The sequence below is a fragment of the Eptatretus burgeri genome, chromosome 11 (genome assembly GCF_056783735.1).
Source record: "Eptatretus burgeri isolate ZD-2024b chromosome 11, Ebu_testis_v1, whole genome shotgun sequence".
Taxonomy (NCBI): domain Eukaryota; kingdom Metazoa; phylum Chordata; class Myxini; order Myxiniformes; family Myxinidae; genus Eptatretus; species Eptatretus burgeri.
The window spans coordinates 80,738,234-80,755,704 of NC_140971.1; the positions used below are offsets into that span (position 1 = coordinate 80,738,234).

Sequence of the window (17,471 nt, forward strand, 5' to 3'; positions counted from 1 at the left end):
CGCAGCACGAGAACAAAGGGAAAACAAAGCAGGAACTCTGGAGCATGACTATCTGGCGAGGGGGCGGGGCTTGTTAAGGGGCGGGGTTTGTTAGCGGGCGTGGTTTGTTAAGGGGCGGGGTTTTCTCAATAAATTCATACATTATGCTCACGCGGACAAACGTATTAAATGAATGAACAAACAGCTATTATAGAACCTTCAAAACGATCGTATAATACACGATGCCCCCCCACCCCCAAAAAGCAGGACATCATTTAAATTTGGTGACTGGGTTCAGGGGTGGGGTATGGCACGGGCCTGGTGGGCCCAATGGCCTCCTGTACTGTTGACATTTCCTTGCACTGTATGCTCGAGGTGGTCGCTCAAAGCAGCAACATCTTAATTTACCTCATTTTGCACGTTCTCCGACGAAGTAGACAATACAGTGCGAGTTTATAAGGTATATATATATATACATATATATGTATGAAAAGTTATAAACCACCATAAACATCTTGTAATTAATGGATTAATTTGATGTAACTATGTGTCCGCATTCCACAAACGATGGAAGTGCCGGAGAAAAGAGAAATGTCGTTTACTACATCGTCCGATGCTTTGAAACTTTTGTGCACAAAGGCGAACGTCATCGTTTTATCGGGCGTGGCCAACGTGGAAGACGGAGGGGAAAATAAAAGCGAACAATCGTTGTGGAACGTCTTTTTGAAATGACAAAGAAATGCGCGCCAACTGGAGCCGTTTGTTTCATCTTCGTGTGGTAAGGATAAAATAATAACCTTCGCTCGACGTTATTGTTCTCTTCAAGATCTTGTGATTAAAAATTAATAATCCATCCAAACAATCGGAGTCGATTGTTATGCTTTTGTCATGTTAGCGAAAAGAATAAACCTTTACAACAAAAAAATTATTCTTCACAGAAAAAAAAAATCAGATCGCGCCCACTAATCTACGGTTCGTCCGCCACACGTTTTTTCCTCTTCTTTTATTTTCCTCTTCTTTTATTTTCCTCTTCTTCACGATGCTGTGGACGATTGATTCGTCTAATCTTATAATCTTTCAGTTTAATCCATCCACGAGGTACTTCTTGTAAGCACGTCAACCGACAAAGTTTGGAATTTAAACTGCCTTGCTATTACTTGCCGCAATAACTCGGAGCGTGACATCTCGTGATTCGTAATGAATAAAAACGTCGAGGACACTTATTTGAAAAATACACCGCCTAAGTTCAAAAGTCCACTGCATTCTCCCGCCGAGCCGAACTGAACGCAGAGGTGGAGTCAAGGTGGTGGTGGTACGGCGGTATCGAAGGAGAAGAACGACGAAGAAAGCAGGAAAGCACCAACAAACAGAGTTTAAAGCACACAATACTGTTATTATTAAACCGTGAGCGCGTGCTTTTGCATGACGCACGATGCAAGAATCGCATGATGACGTCACGACCCGTCGTGGAACGCGTTATTCCACGTCCAAGCGTTTCCAAACGTACTGCAATGATCGTCGCTGCAATGCAAAACGATCGAGATATCCCACGTTCCAATAAGAACCGTCCCCCCCCACCCCCCATCACATCCTTCCATACATAGACTGTCTGCAAGACGTCCGTGCGGCCGCACCGTGCACGCGCTCCGCATAAACAGCAAAAGCACGCGTGCGTGAATGGCAACAGAATCCAAATGGAAAGTTGTACCAAAGAAGGTGGGTGCATTTAAACATTAAATGAATCTTCACTTTGGTGCAGTGGAAAATTAAGTATTAATCGATATATATATATATATATATATATATATATATATATATATATATATATATATATATATATATATATATATATATATATATATGTCATCGAAGATTGTTAAGAAAGTATATGATATACAGAATGCACTATGTATATATAAATATACTAATGGGGCTTCCTTACAGACTACAAGCAAAAGCTGAGCTGCATCTGAAATGCAGACATAACGAGAAGGCCACTTGGTAGAGTACATACAATACAATACAGTACCTCCACCAGGCTAATTAGTTTACGTTTTGTATCCCACTGATACAACACTGATACACTGTATCCCACTGAAAAACAAATGTCAAAAAATAGGAATGACGTCATAAAAATTGATATGACGCCATAGTGATGTATCATATGTGCGGTAATTAATTTCTGCTAATGCCCTGCTCGATTCCTGCAAACAGAATTCAAAAAGCTTGCCGAGATTCGGAGATAATTTTTTCGGCGATTTCCATTGGCGGAGATATTTTGATGTCATAACTTTTTTTTCGAGGAGGAATTTTCAAAATCGGAGATGGTTACTATCTGCGCAGGGTATTTTTACGTATATATGCCAAGTTTCAGGAAGTTTTGATGAAAACTGTAGGCTGTGAAACAAAAACGTCCACAAGAAGAAGATGAAGAACAACAACGTGAGTAAGACTTAGAGATCCTCCACGAGGATCGAAAAATTATAATAGACACCTTCAAACACAAAAACACAAGAAGAATGAAGAGGGGATACTTGGACACTCTATTGAAAATATTGATGAAGCATTTAAAGGACATATAAAAATAGAATTATTTCACTTTAAAGAACCAACATCAACATCAATCATTGAGACAATTATTATTGTTAAACCAAGAATTGAAATTCTAATTAAAAATACATTGAGCAAAATCAACACTTTTTAGTTTTATATGGGAGTAAAAATACAAATGACAAGAGAAGGTGGTGAAGAAACTCCCCACATAAGAACAACCCCTCAATTTATTACATCATTCCAAGATTTCTTAGATTGGATGTATATGATGAACTTCTGAGATATGAACAAAATGTTAATGACAACGTGGAAGGTAGTGGATTCGTTATTGAAAAAATAATCTCTTTGAATATTCACATCCTAAAATCAGATCCTCTCAACGCTCCCTCATACATTGATTTACCAAAAGAGATAAAACTTAAAAAGGCAGTTGTTAATATTCAAAACAATGATAATAAATGCTTTCTATGGTCTGTTCTTGCTCACCTACATCCTCCAAAAAGGAATGCTGGAAGAGTAACTCATTATAAGAAATATGAGAATACAATAAATGTTAATGATTTTAATTTTCCAATGTTATTGAGAGATATTCCTAAATTTGAGAAAATGAATAACCTATCTATCAATGTATATGGATTAACAGATACAAACAAAGTTCAGGTATTTAAAAGTTCTATAAAAATGATGAAACACACACTAACCTTCTCTACTTTACTTCAAAGGAAAAATCACATTATGCTTTCATCAAAAATTTATCAAGACTAACCAAATCACAACTATACAATAGAAAATGTAAAACATATCCTTGTAAGAGATGTCTCAACTCCTTTCATACAAAAGTACAATTAAACCAACATTTGAAATATTGTCATAATCATAAATCAGCCGTAATCAGTTTACCAGAAGCAGGTTCAAACATATCATACAAAGATTTTAACAAATATATAAAACATTCGTTTGTGATATACGCTGATTTTGAAAGTATCCTTGAAAAGATCGACATTGTTTCTCCAAATCAATCATTCACAAATAAATATCAAAAATATACTCTTTGTGGTTTCTGTTATTATATCATATCGTCTGTTGGTGATAAATACATGTTAGAACTTTACAGAGGAGAAGATTCCTCCCAAGAGTTTGTGAAATGACTGGAAAAAGACTGTATTCAATTATCTCAGGAAATAGAAAAAAAAGCTATAAACCAATTTCATTAACAAAAGAAGAGAAAAGGAAATTTAAACAACCACAGCCTCCTGTCATATTTGTGAGGAGAAGATTAGTGAAGGTCTAAAGGTAAGAGACCATTGTCGTCTCACTGGAAAATATAGAGATGTGACTCATCAGAGTTGTCTTCATTCCAGTATTTTTTCACAACGCTCACTATGACACACATCTTTTTTATAAATGAATTGAGTAAAACAAGTGGAGATATTTCAGCCATTCCTAACACTAACCAGAATTACATCTCCCATAACTCATATCAGATTTCTTGACACATTCAAGTTTATGTCAAGTCCATTATCTGACTTGGTATCAAATACTAAAAGCTATCCAATTCTCCAATCACATTTCTCAAATCAAGAAGAGATTGGTCTCCTATCACAAAAGGGAGTATGTCCTTATGATTATATGAACTCATTTGGGAGGTTTAAAGAAACACAACCTCCCTCAAAGGAAAGTTTCTATAATGAGTTAAATAAAAGTCAAATAACTGATAAAGATTATAAAAGACGTTTAATGTAAAGAACCTTGGGGAATATCACGATTTGTATCTTAAAATTGATGATCTTTTATTGGCTGATGTATTTGAGACTTTTAAAACAGTATGTCATGATAAAAATTCCTATGGATTCGACCCCATTCACAATTACACAGCCCCAGGTTTGGCTTGGAGTGCTATGTTAAAAATGACAAAGCAACCATTGGAATTCATGGGTGATATCGATATGCTTTTGATGATAGAGAAAGCAAAAAGAGGTGGAATATCACAAGTCTGTTCAAAGAGATATGCTAAAGCCAACAACAAATATCTTCCCAAGTATGATCTTAACAAGCTCAAATGAGCTAAGATCCTCGTCCTCTTAATGATGCGTCATAAAAACGAATATAAGGTCATTGTGATGTATCAGGTTTGCGATAAATTATGTGCTAATGCGCGGCTTGATTCCCACAAACAAAATTCAAACAGCTTGCCTAGTTTCGGAGATAATGGCATAGGCGATTTCCATTAGCGGCGATATTATGACGTCAACTTTTTCTCCAGGAAGAATTTCCAAAATCGGAGATGGTTACTACCTGCGCATGGGCTTTCTGCATGTACATGGCAAGTTTCACGAAGATCCGATGAAAACTCTGGGTTGTGAAACAAAAAAATGTCACAAAATACGAATGACGTCATAAAAATTGATATGACGTCATAGTGTTGTATCATATGTGCGGTAATTCATCTCTGTTAATGCCCTGTTCGATTCCCTCAAACAGAATTCAAAAAGCTTGCCTAGTTTCGGAGATAATTTTTTCGGCGATTTCCATTGGCGGAGATATTTTGACGTCATAACTTTTTTTCTAGGAGGAATTTTCAAAATTGGAGATGGTTACTGTCTGCGCAGGATATTTTTACATATATATGCCAAGTTTCAGGAAGTTTCGATGAAAACTGTAGGCTGTGAAACAAAAAAGTCCACAAGAAGAAGATGAAGAACAACAACGTGAGTAAGACTCGGAGATCCTCCATGAGGATCTAAAAAAGATAGTTCTTACTTGATGTATTATGATGCTGACAATTTGTATGGATGGGTTACGTCCCAATCTTTATCTTTTGGAAATCTTAGATGGGTTAAGGAGAAAAATAATGAAAAAGTTTTACAGGACATTGTTATCTCCTCTCAAAAATAAATAGATGAAGCCAAAGTAGGATATTATTTTGAGGTTGATGAAAAATATCCTGAAGAACTCCATAAAAAAAACCAAAAAGACTTACCTTATGTGCCTGATAAAGAAAGTCCTAAGAAGAAAGGGCTTCGCGATTATCAACAATCATTTCTTCCAAAAGGCAAACCAACAGAAAAATAAAAATAAACCAATGTCACCCGCAGGGTGACCCGTATCTTGCCAAAAGGTGACCACGTGTGACTTCTTTAAGGTCACACTGAGGTGAACAGAGCTGCTATCCACCAGGAGCGACTCCTTGAGGAATATCTGCCTACGAGAGATTCCGATGAGAATCGTTCTACAGAGTAACCATGAAAAATATGCTTTTGCCTCATTACGTCACTAAATGACATCATAATGTCTCAAGCTTAACATATCTAGAAAGCACTCATCGAGGTGTTCAATTTGAGGTACTACACGATATGGTTCCTAAAACTTGAAAATTTGACCTTGGGGTCAAATATGTTTGACCTGAGGCGCTAACCATGAAGGTCAAGGCCAATCGCCACCAAAAATTAATCAGCTGAGCGCCAGACCATGAACTATATTCCCATGAAGTTTGAAGACAATCCGATCAAAATTACTCAAAAAATAAGGGTTTCGTCGACTCCCCTGATTTGCGACAAAGTGACCTTGACCTTTGACCTTGACCTTCAAAATTTTGTGCTCTGAAAGGGACCTCTATAGTCCTCTGATATGCGAAGTTACAAAAATTTCCAATGATAACTGTGCTCTGCAGAATTTTTTATACGTGATTACAGACAAACAAACAAACAAAAAAAACAAAAACATACAAGCTGACTAACATATCTTGCAAAAACTTCGTTTTGGCAAGATAATAAAGTATAAACCAATGTCACCCGCAGGTTGACCCGTATCTTGCCAAAAGGTGACCACGTGTGACTTCTTTAAGGTCACACTGAGGTGAACAGAGCTGCTATCCACCAGGAGCGACTCCTTGAGGAATATCTGCCTACGAGAGATTCTGATGAGAATCGTTCTACAGAGTAACCATGAAAAATATGTGTTTACCTCATAACGTCACCAAATGACATCAAAATGTCTCAAGCTTGACATATCTAGAAAGCACTCATCGAGGTGTTCAATTTGAGGTGTTACACGATATGGTTCCTAAAACTTGAAAATTTGACCTTGGGGTCAAATATATTTGACCTCAGGCGCTAACCATGAAGGTCAAGGCCAATCGCCACCAAAAATTAATCAGCTGAGCGCCAGACCATGAACTATATTCCCATGAAGTTTGAAGACGATCCGATCAAAATTACTCAAAAAATAAGGGTTTCTTCGACTCCTCTGATTTGCGACAAAGTGACCTTGACCTTTGACCTTGACCTTCAAAATTTTATGCGCTGAAAGGGACCTCTATAGGCCTCTGATATGCGAAGTTACAAAAATTTCCAATGATAACTGTGCTCTGCAGAATTTTTTATACGTGATTACAGACAAACAAACAAACAAAGAAACAAACAAACAAACAAACAAACAAAAAAACATACAAGCTGACTAACATATCTTGCAAAAACTTCGTTTTGGCAAGATAATTACTGACTAGATTTTATGATGAAGGGGATTATGTTTCATATCAAAGGAATTTAAGACAATATTTATCTGCTGGGTTAAGAGTAAAGAAAATTCATAGGATTTTGAAATTTAAGCAGTCATTGGGTAAAAAAGTATATTGATTTCAACACAAAAAAGAGAACACTTGCTACAAATTATTTTGAGAAGAACTTTTATAAATTAATGAATTATGCTGTATTTGGAAAGACTATGGGAAATGCTATGAATAGACAAACCATAAGACTTGCTGCATCTTGCAAACAAGCATCCAAATTAATTAATAAACCAAGTTTTCAAAGAGCGGAGGTGTTTTCAGTGAACTTTTGTGCTATTCATTTGAACAAGGAAAATATTGAAATGGATAAGCCTATCTATATAGGAACATCACTTATTGACTTGTCAAAGTTGTTAATGTATGACTACTTTGACAGCAACCTAAAGAAAAAATACGTGGAAGGGGTTAATCTACTTTATATGGATACAGTCAGTTTTATTTTGAAAATCAATTTGGAAGAGATTTATAAGGATATGTCTCAGGATGTTGGTGTTTATGATACAAGCAATTATAAATCAGATAACAAACTATTTTCTACAAATAATAAAAGGTTATTGGAAAGTTTGAAGATGAGTTGAGTGGAAAGATAATGAGTGAGTTTGTGGGATTGAGAGCAAAGGTTTATGCCTATAAATATGTTGATAATAAAATTGAAAAGTGAGAAAAAGTTAAGGGGGGAAAGAAAAATGTAATCAAAGAAACAATAAATTTTGAAGATTATTATAACTTTTTAGCCTTTAAGAAAGAAGAGTACAGAAAAATAAATACAATAAGAAGCTATAAACATCATTTATGGACAGAGGAGGTAAATAAGAAGGCATTGGGGGCTTTTGATGACAAGAGGTTTATTTTAGAAAATGGGATTGACAGCTATTATGGATATATACGATATATATATATATATATATATATATATATATATATATATATATATATATATATATATATATATTTATACAGTATAGATATTATTACGGTTGTGGAAATTCACAGAACACCATACAGGTCCTTTAGATCAGTTATGTCGATAAGTGCGTGTTCAGAATAGATTTCCCCACCGATGTTTAACGGGAAATTATTTGTGTGCAGGGCTGTGAATCTTCAGTTAGCCGTTATTCTTTTGCTGTCTTTATTTTGGAACAACCACCTCCTCCAAAACGACAACCACCACCGCCTTCACAACAACCACCTTAACCACAACCGCATCTCACCACCTCCTCCAAAATGACAACCACCACCGCCTTCACTACAACCACCTTCACCACAACCGTATCTCCTCACCACCTCCTCCAAAACAACAACCACAACTGCGTTCACCACAACCACCTTCTCGACCACCATCAACATCCCCACAGACAACGGCCTCCCCAACGAATAACACCACGCCAACCAACGGTTAAAACAACAAGGTGCTCCGAAGAAAGAAATCCCGATAACGCCTGGGATTTCCCCTCCCCCTTCCCCCCCTCCTCCCCCCCGCGTGCCCGGAGGGAGGAGGGCGGATCGAGCCAAGGTTCAAAGGTGAAGTAGGGGAGGGCGCTCATTTTAGGTGGAAAGAGCCCACTGCGACCCTCCCCTTGGGGGCAACAACAACTGAGCCCAGCCGAGCTCTGCTGGAATTTTCCCCCGTGCGCCGGGAAGGGAGGGGCTAGTCTCCGTGGCTATAAAAAGGAAGCGCGGGTTGACGCCGAGAGAGTTGTTGTAGAGAATGGTTGGAAGAGAGTCGTACAAGAAGGTCGTTGTTGACCAGTTGAGTTGAGGGGCTGAGTGGAGGTGGAGAGAGGAGACGCTGACCAGCAGTGGAGTCTGGGGTCTGGAGAACGGAGGCGGACCCGGCGAACAGAGTCCCAAAGACCCACGGACACGGTCATTTTCTTTCTTTCTTTTCTGGGGTTTTTGAATGGAAGTCTATGGCGCCTTGTCCCTAAGTAAAACTGGTTAAGTGCATGTGAATAATAATCATAGACAACGGCTGTAAGTGTTTTTCTGCTCGTGTCCTGTCCCCATTCCCCCATTCAATGCATACGTGTGTATAAATAAATGTCCTTGTGTGAATGTGACCTGTTCGTTGCGTCCTTTCCCTTAATTGAGCTGCCGTACTGCATTCGGGATATTAGCGGGCTTTTAAATAGCCGATAAGATAATCAAGTCCGACGGGGCCTCGCGATAATGCACCGCTCGGCAAATCGCAAACGGAACGAGCTGCTTAAGAACGGCTTGTTTTCGTGCAGGCTCCGTTGAGGTGTAAATTACAGGCATTTCTGTCTGCGCGCATACTTAGGTAAATCGACAATTCGGCGATCGGACCCTGTCGCTCAGACAGAATAGTTGGCTGATTTATGGTGTGATTAAAAACATACCCGTAGCTAGATTTTGGCATTGATCCGAAAGCTGCGACTCGGTTTGCCCATCCGGTGGGCGAGAGCGGCCGCGATTGGCTAAAATAGCGGTCGCCCGCACGCCGAGCAGGTGGGAAACCACAACACTGGTGTCTCCGAGCAGAATTCAAACCCCTCCGTCTCCACACTAAATTAACGGAACCGGATCAGGGGTGTGCGAGGCGACCCTCCGATTCCATTAAATTCCGAGCGCGGAAATTTTTTATATCCGATACGCAAAATGGCAGCGCAAGGCGAGCAGGCACAGGGTGGTTTAGGAATGTGTTTTAACGTAGAATCCATGGCCTGGTACGGTTCTTTTTATTATAACCCCACCACTAATTGCAGTCAGTGGGGGCGCTCACCCTCATATACTGAGCATGAACTTTGCCGGCAAACAAACTCAAAGTCGCAAAATAGCGGCGCGGCCGCACCTCAGCGCAACACGGAGCGGGTTGCTATTAATAGCACAATGAACGGCACAACACAAGGCGGGGGCTCCAAACTAACGATTCAAACCATGTGGTCATGGCAGGTGAGGCAGGCGAAAATTGGCGGGCCTCGGGCACAATTGGAGGAAGAATGGAAAAAAAAAGCTAGAAAAGGAAAAACGGAAACACAATTTGGAATTAGAAAAACTGATGGAAGAGGTAAGATCAGGCGATTGGATAAGAGAAATCCGAAAACAGGTGATGGAAAGAACAGATAAATATGTGGAACAACTAAAGGAATACAGAAAGAGAACAGAGAATGAAACGTTAAGGAACCACACTGTGCAGATCGAACAATTAGAAATCAAAGCAAGACTAAAGAATGAGAAGCAGGAAAGAGAGATCAACCAATTGAAGGAAACAACGAGATTGGAGAATGAAGAACAAGAGAGACATTGGGCTAAGAAACAAAAAGAACAAGGAGTGAAACAGGAAAAGGAAATCAACCAATTGAAAGAAACTATGAGATTGGAGAATGACGAACATGAGAGACGGTGGGGTAGAAAACAAAAACAATATGAATTTGAAATTAACCAACTCAAGGAGAGAGCAAAGTTAGAGTCCACAGAGATGGAAAAACTCCGGAAAGATAACGAACAACTCAAAATGCTCGGAGAGGAAGAACGACTCAAATGGAGCCAGGAAGTAGAACAGCACAATAATAGGGGATGTGTGACATCACCACAGGGAGGAACGTTAGTGGTGCGGGACTTGATTGACATCACTCGTCGGATGAAACAACAATTAGGGCAAACCCTGATTAAGGAGACGAATAAAAATGGAGACTGTGGAAATAATAACGGGAACCCGGTGACTGAAACATGTAAGACGAGACACGAGGTGACGATGTCCGAAAAATCAAAAGAGACGAAAAGCCAGGAAGAGACCGAGGTAATGAACGAGGTGACGGAATTAACAGAGACACAAAGGGAGACACAGGAATTAAAAGAAATAACAGAGACACGGGAGATAGAGGGTGAATTAAAAGAAACTGAAGACGAACACACACACACACACACACACACACACACACACACACACACACACACACACACACACACACACACACACACACACACACACACACACACACACACGGAGTTAGTGAGGGACAATGGGGGTGAGCTGGCAGAATGCGTCATGACCCGGTGCAAGCAGCCGGATAGCCTCCTTCAGGAACAGAGGGAGACGCTATGCTCCCTTGAAGCGGATCGTGACCAGGTGAGTCTGGTCGAGCTTAACGAGGTAGAACGGGCGAGTGCTGTGGACAGGTACCCGCGAAGCTTGGAGGGTCTGGAGGCCCCGGACCACTTGTGGTGGCGCGAATCCCCAGTGTAATTGTCTCGGTGTGTGTGTTCACGAGTGTGGCGGAATGCGTGCTGAGACATGCGCATAGCGTTGGTGAAAGGTGGTGTGTAAGTAAAACAGCGTGTGTGAGTGAAATGGCGAGCGTGAGTGAAGAGGTGTGTGTGTGTGTGAGGGAAACACCGAGTATGGAAGGAACAGCGTGTGAGGGAAACAGCGTGTGTGGTTTCCAAATGTGTGAGTGAAATGGCATGCGTGAGTGAACCCGCATGTGTGAGAGCGCTGTGTGTAAGGGAGAAGACGGTCAGAATGCGGGAACATGCATCAACGTGCCCGAGTGAGAGTGTCATTTGGAGGTGTGTAAGCGTACATGGCACGTGAGAGTGCGTGCGTGAAATTGCGACGACGACGGCACCAGACGAAGGACAAAGGCCGAGTAGCGGCCGGAGCTGTTTTGGTGACCGTGCCGGATTTGCACGGCAGCGCGCGCGAGGTCCATGCTGTGCTTCGCACGAGGCCGCCGCGTGCGCGCCTGCGCGAGTGAAATCCGGTCCGGAAACTCACGCGGTGGATGTTAGCCGATCCCGCGGACGGATAAAAGGTAGGTTGGGATTATGAATTTGGAACGGATGGGTTCTCCAGGCGAGCGTGCGTGTAAAGCTCCACGAGCAGAGCACGTGTGCTCGTGTGGGAAACCTCTCGAAACGCGAGGCTTGCTTGGGATGCGCAGGGTGACATTGTGGCTGCATGGTTGGAATCCGGCAGGAGGGGAATCCCTGCCAGATGTTACCGTCCGAGAAGGGACGGGGAGCGCGAAGCTCAAACAGCTGCCATGACGTCATGCGAAAAGAGCGCGGTTTGTGAATTGCTGCGCTGGTGCGCAAATGGAGCAAAGCAAGCCTCGCCGTTTCGGGTGAACAGGATTCCCAGGCAAGGGGTGGAAGACCCCCTTGCTGGTGCACAGGACACCACTAGTTAGGGGGATGGGTTAGTTTAGTTAGACCGGCTTCATGGGGCAGGGACAAGTCCTCATGGGGCCCGTGGAATTGATTAGTTAGAGGGATTTTAGGATAGATTTAGAATGGAAAAGGGATTTTGAGGACACTGACTGACTTTGAGTGTGTCGAGGGGACGTAGCTTAGCTACGTAGTGTTAAAAGGAACGTGCTGTATTGTAAGGGATGACGAGGGAGCACGAGCTAGTTGAGGGATTTAGTGAGAAGAATGGCAGTATTCAGCGATGGAATGAAATGGAAAGGAAACATGTTGAGTGAGTGAGGGCCAGCAGGCCTGAGTGTATGGAGTGAATGTGGTATGCATGGTCAGGCCCGTCGCTAGGGGGGGGCATTTGGGTGCAATGCCCCCCATAGCGCATCTGATGCCCCCCCCACTTGTACGCCACCCATTTATGCCCTGTTGCACCCTGTAAACTCCTTGCTGTTTAAGAGTTCACCTGTGTGAACTATATCCCTTATTCCAGATGTTCAACGTGGTGAATAATAAGGCCTTCTTGGATAAACTGTTCTTTAATAATATCCTTCTTTGAATAACAGTTAAGAGATAAGTGTGCGCTTGCCAGCGCATCTCCAAAAACAATTGGCAAGACAATACAGTCCAAGCCCACAAGATAAAAGATAATAACGCAAGCACCAACGCCAGCAGCCAAGACGACAGACAGCCGTAAGACCTCGTGTCGAATGTCGATGTTGTGGGTGGTTATATATATATATATATATATATATATATATATATATATATATATATATATATATATATATATATATATATATATATATATATATATATATATATATATATATATATATATATATATATATATATATATATATATATATATATATATATATATATATATATATATCGTGGATCATTTAGTTTTAAGGAATAGCCAATCAACGTCTTCCATATGGAGGCCCTAGTAAGCAGGTTACCTGATTGGTTGTAAGTTAGGTATAAATGTAATATAGTCATAATATGATAATATGATAAAGGAAAAGACATAAATTTACATTATTAAAATTGAAGTGCACCGCGTGACCTTCACAACCCTCCATCTTACAAAAGTAATTTTAAAATAAAAATTAAAAATATGTGTTTGCAATCGTGCTTACATTTGAAATTATGCAGATAAAACCTGTTTTTGATGCATGCATCATTTAATAAATAAAACCGTCAACCGTCAAATCTCGCGAGTCGCGAGGGACGGATCACAGAGCACAAGCTCACAGCAGGAGAAAAAGACGTGGATGATGGATATACGAAAAAGCCTCAGAAAAGAAAAAAATGCAACCGACGAAAATTAAGAAGATGATGAAAGACATGTTGTGGGAGGAGTTGGAGGAGGAGGAGGAAGAGGAGGAGGAGGAGGAGGAGGAGGAGGAGACGATCATGTCGATGAAATACTGACAGAAGCTGGCCAACCTGGCCAAGCCAGCAACATTAGCCCCTGCGGCTGTAGCCCTAGCGCAGACAGCCGAGTTGCCATGCTCGGCGGCGGCCTCGGGACCGGCTGTGAATGTCAAGCCGCTTCCCGGTGATCTTGGAAGCGAGAGACCGAATCGAGTTGTTCTACAGCGGTACCCTGGCCATCTGTTTTAGAACAAGAGTCGCTCGTTTGTGTCCTCGTGGTACCAGACTAATGAATGGCTGGAATACAGTGTGCAGACAGATGCAGCATTCTGCTATCCATGTAGGAAGTTTTACACTGCACGTGGCCCAGTGGACTCTACTTTCACAGTGCGAGGCTACCGGAATTGGAAACATGCCGTTGAGAAAGGCAGGGGGTTTCACAAACACGCAACTTCAAAGGAACATTTAACTTGTGTTTTGAGGTGGAAGGAGAATGAGAGGCGCATCGATTGTGGTGAGGAGATTTCCACACTCCTCAATGCTGACCAGCTAAATAGAAACCTGTACTATGTGTGTGCTCTTATAGATGTTGTGGGATTTCTCGCCGAAAATCAGATACCTTTTAGAGGGAGCCTTGATAATTTTGAGGATATGTCAGACGGGCACAGTGGGCTCTTCCTCTCGCTTTTAAACTACACACTCAAAAAAAGACACCGAGCGAGCCGAAATAATGAAGCATATCCAACGAAACGCAAGCTATACTAGTTCGGAAATGCAGAATGAACTGATCTGCACATTGAGTAATGTTGTGAAGGATGCCCTCGTGGAAGAAGTAGGCACATCGTGGTTTACCATCAAGGTGGATGGGACGAGGGACCCCACTGAATGTGAGAACATATCAATCATCATTCGCTTTGCATCGGCATCAAATGAAGCAACAGAGCATCTACTCACAATAGCTACAGCCGATGCTGGAGATGCAAAAACATTGGCAGACCTAATAATTGCAGAGCTGACACAAACAGGACTTGGCACGTCAAAAATATTAAGTCAGGTGTATGACGGGGCTTCGGTAATGGCTGGGAAGCACGGTGGGGTGCAAAAGTTGTTGCAAGAGATATTGGAAAGAGAAATCCCCTATGTGCACTGCTTAAATCACCAACTCCATCTGGTAGTTATCCACGCACTGGCAGCAGAGAAAGCTGTCACTGATTTCCTTGAGGTTTGTTGTTGCCTGTACAAATTCTTCAGAAAGCCCACTGTTGCTGCACAGTGTTAATGTGAGCGGTTAAAACGACTTCTTGATCAAAGGTGGACAGGAAATTTAGCCAACGTGTCTGTGATCATAAGATCTTTTAAGGATATCACATCCTTACTGTTGGAGATTGATGCAGAGCACGCTTACGGTGCAGGGATGAGGATGGAGGCTATTGGGCTTTTGCAGGAAGTCTCTGGGCCTGCCTTCATGTTCATTGCTATCTTTGTACAAAAACTGCTGAAGTTGTTAGATGGCCCTAACAGACTCTTGCAGGCAGAGGACATGGACTTGCTAACAGGGTTGGAACTGGTGGCGAGTGCTACAGGGTGTGTGAAGAAACTCCGCTCTGAGGATGAGTTCACTGATCTGTGGAACAAGGCCAACGATGCTTGCACTTCTACACCTGCACCACCAAAACGGAGACGCACGATGCATAAGAACTTGGAACAGTTTGTAGTTTTGGAGACCACAGGACAAAACAATGACAATGACAAGACGGAACTGCAGAGGGTTTTTTACAGCGCAATTGACACTGTGCTTGGCGAGATCGCTCAGCGCTTCAGTGAGCGCAACACACAACTCGCCCGTTCACTCGCTGCCTTGAATCCTGAAAATGGCACGTTTTTGGATCCCCACTTGCTCCAGCACATCATGACATTAACAAAGTCAAACATCAGTGAAACAGAGTGTGTGGTTGCAAAGTAGTTTATTCACTCACAGACAGAAAAGCAGCCAAACGAGAGATGGACAACACAAAAACTCCTCTCAACATACCACAAAACGCTGGAAGCCATGCCAAGTGTAGTGACTGCTATGAGACTTGGACTAACATTTGGTGCGTCCACTGCCATGTGTGAAAACTCATTCTCAACATTGAGGAATGTCTTCACTGACCACAGATGGTCCATGCACCATGCACGCAAGGCACAACTGGTACAGCTGGCCTTCGAGAGAGACCTCACACATAAATGCCTGAATGAATGGAAGGAGAAGGTCCTCAGAAGATTCCACACTGAGATGCGTCGCCTGCAGCTCTTCTGACAGCGAGTACAGTGGTATAAAAACTATACGAGGAGTTCAGATTGTGTGTGTGACTGCTGGTGATGCGTGTGTGGTTGTGGTTGCAGTGTGGTTGTGGTTGTGGTCAGCACCCGCCGTGGTCGGCTGCTTTGTACTTGTGATGTTTAAGTTAAATGTTGTGTTTGGTGCTTTGCATATCCCATATCTAGCGCTTTGTGCATAACCTTACCTCTGTGTAATTGACTGCTTTAAATGCGGACTTTGTGGTATCTTCAGGCCGGTCGTATTTGCTGTTGATAGTTTAACATGATGATCGCAGGTCATAGCCTACTGTATCTTATTTGAAAGTGCACTGATTCTAGTGCCAACCTCCCCTGTTTAGTCATTGTATATCTGGTATATTAATTTTCTAATGCCAATTCTTGACAACACCTTGTATAAGTGCACCTGAATTGGTGCCAATTGTCTCATCATTGAATATCTGCATTGTGAATGTGCCAGTTTGTTGTGGCTCTCCTGCATTCGAATAATTATAGGCCAAAAACATCGGAACATATTAAATCTAGCTGAGATCAATTTGGATAGTATGTGACAGCAACCTCAGTATAGATGCGTCAATGCTGCATGAATACAAGAGTATACCGGGTTATCAAAAATTTCAATATAATAATTGTGCCCCCCCCCCATCCAGTTCATATTCCCCCCTTAATACTGAGCCCTGGCTACGGGCCTGTGCATGGTGCGATGAGTGATTGGGGGGGAGGAGTGATTGGGAGCACCAACAGAGGGGAGGAGGAGGAGTGAGCAGCCCGTGCTCCACCCAAGGGACCCTGGGGTCAGTGTAATGTGAGTTAGTGGGTTAGTCAAATCGACAAAATGGAGGTCGTTTTGCTGTTGGCGGGAACGTAGGCTCGAAACCCGTTTGGAGGCGTGTAGGAGTCCTGTTGACGGCTGGGAGCGTGGCTGCGAACGGTGAGTATCGCTTAGTGGGTACTTTGGGCACTGGGCTAGTCGGCCGCGGAAGGCCAAGGGCCCAAGAGGGGCCGGGATAGCGTAGTGGGCACGGGTGGGCCCGCATGATGCGGGGCCCGTGGCGCCAATAGCCATGTGGGCAGTGTCGTGGGCACGGGCTCCCGGGGAAGGGGCCCGTAGCGCCAGCCTGCCACGTGAGCGTCGAGGGGGAGTAGCCAGGGAGGGCACTCCCCAAATTTTAGGGAGCCGATAGGCTCGGAGACAGTCGCAGGGCCCGGGGGTGCCATCGTTGGAGAATCGGCAGAGGGTAGTTCCTGCCAAGGGAGCCACGCGTCCCAGCCATGAGACCGTGAGCGGACACGAGGGAAAATTGGAGGGCAAGGCCCAAATTTGTGAGGACACCAACACAGGCGACGGGAATCTTGGTTGCTAGAACCAATAGTTTAAGTGACAGGCGCTTTTGGAAAGCCTCGGGGTAGTTAAGGAGTAATAAATGTTGGAGTAGATCGGGAAGTGTACCCCTCCGCACCATCCATCCCTTCGCTCTCGTTGTGGGCCGCTGGACCCACTTTGGGTTAG

At 42.6% G+C, this 17,471-nt stretch overlaps 1 protein-coding gene across 3 annotated transcripts in view; it reads left to right on the forward strand.

The window, feature by feature from the left end:
• The first annotated feature begins 275 nt into the window (after nucleotides 1–275).
• The window catches only part of TMEM244 (transmembrane protein 244), a 68,567-nt gene continuing 51,371 nt past the window's right edge, over nucleotides 276–17,471 (forward strand). The window contains exon 1 of one of the 3 annotated variants that reach the window (XM_085847184.1): nucleotides 276–757. In XM_085847184.1, the coding sequence (XP_085703310.1) occupies nucleotides 719–757 (39 nt within the window). In that variant the 5' untranslated portion in view covers nucleotides 276–718. Of the gene's footprint in view, nucleotides 758–961; nucleotides 1,696–17,471 lie in introns of those variants that run through there. The other 2 variants (XM_085847182.1, XM_085847183.1) reach the window with 2 other exon arrangements.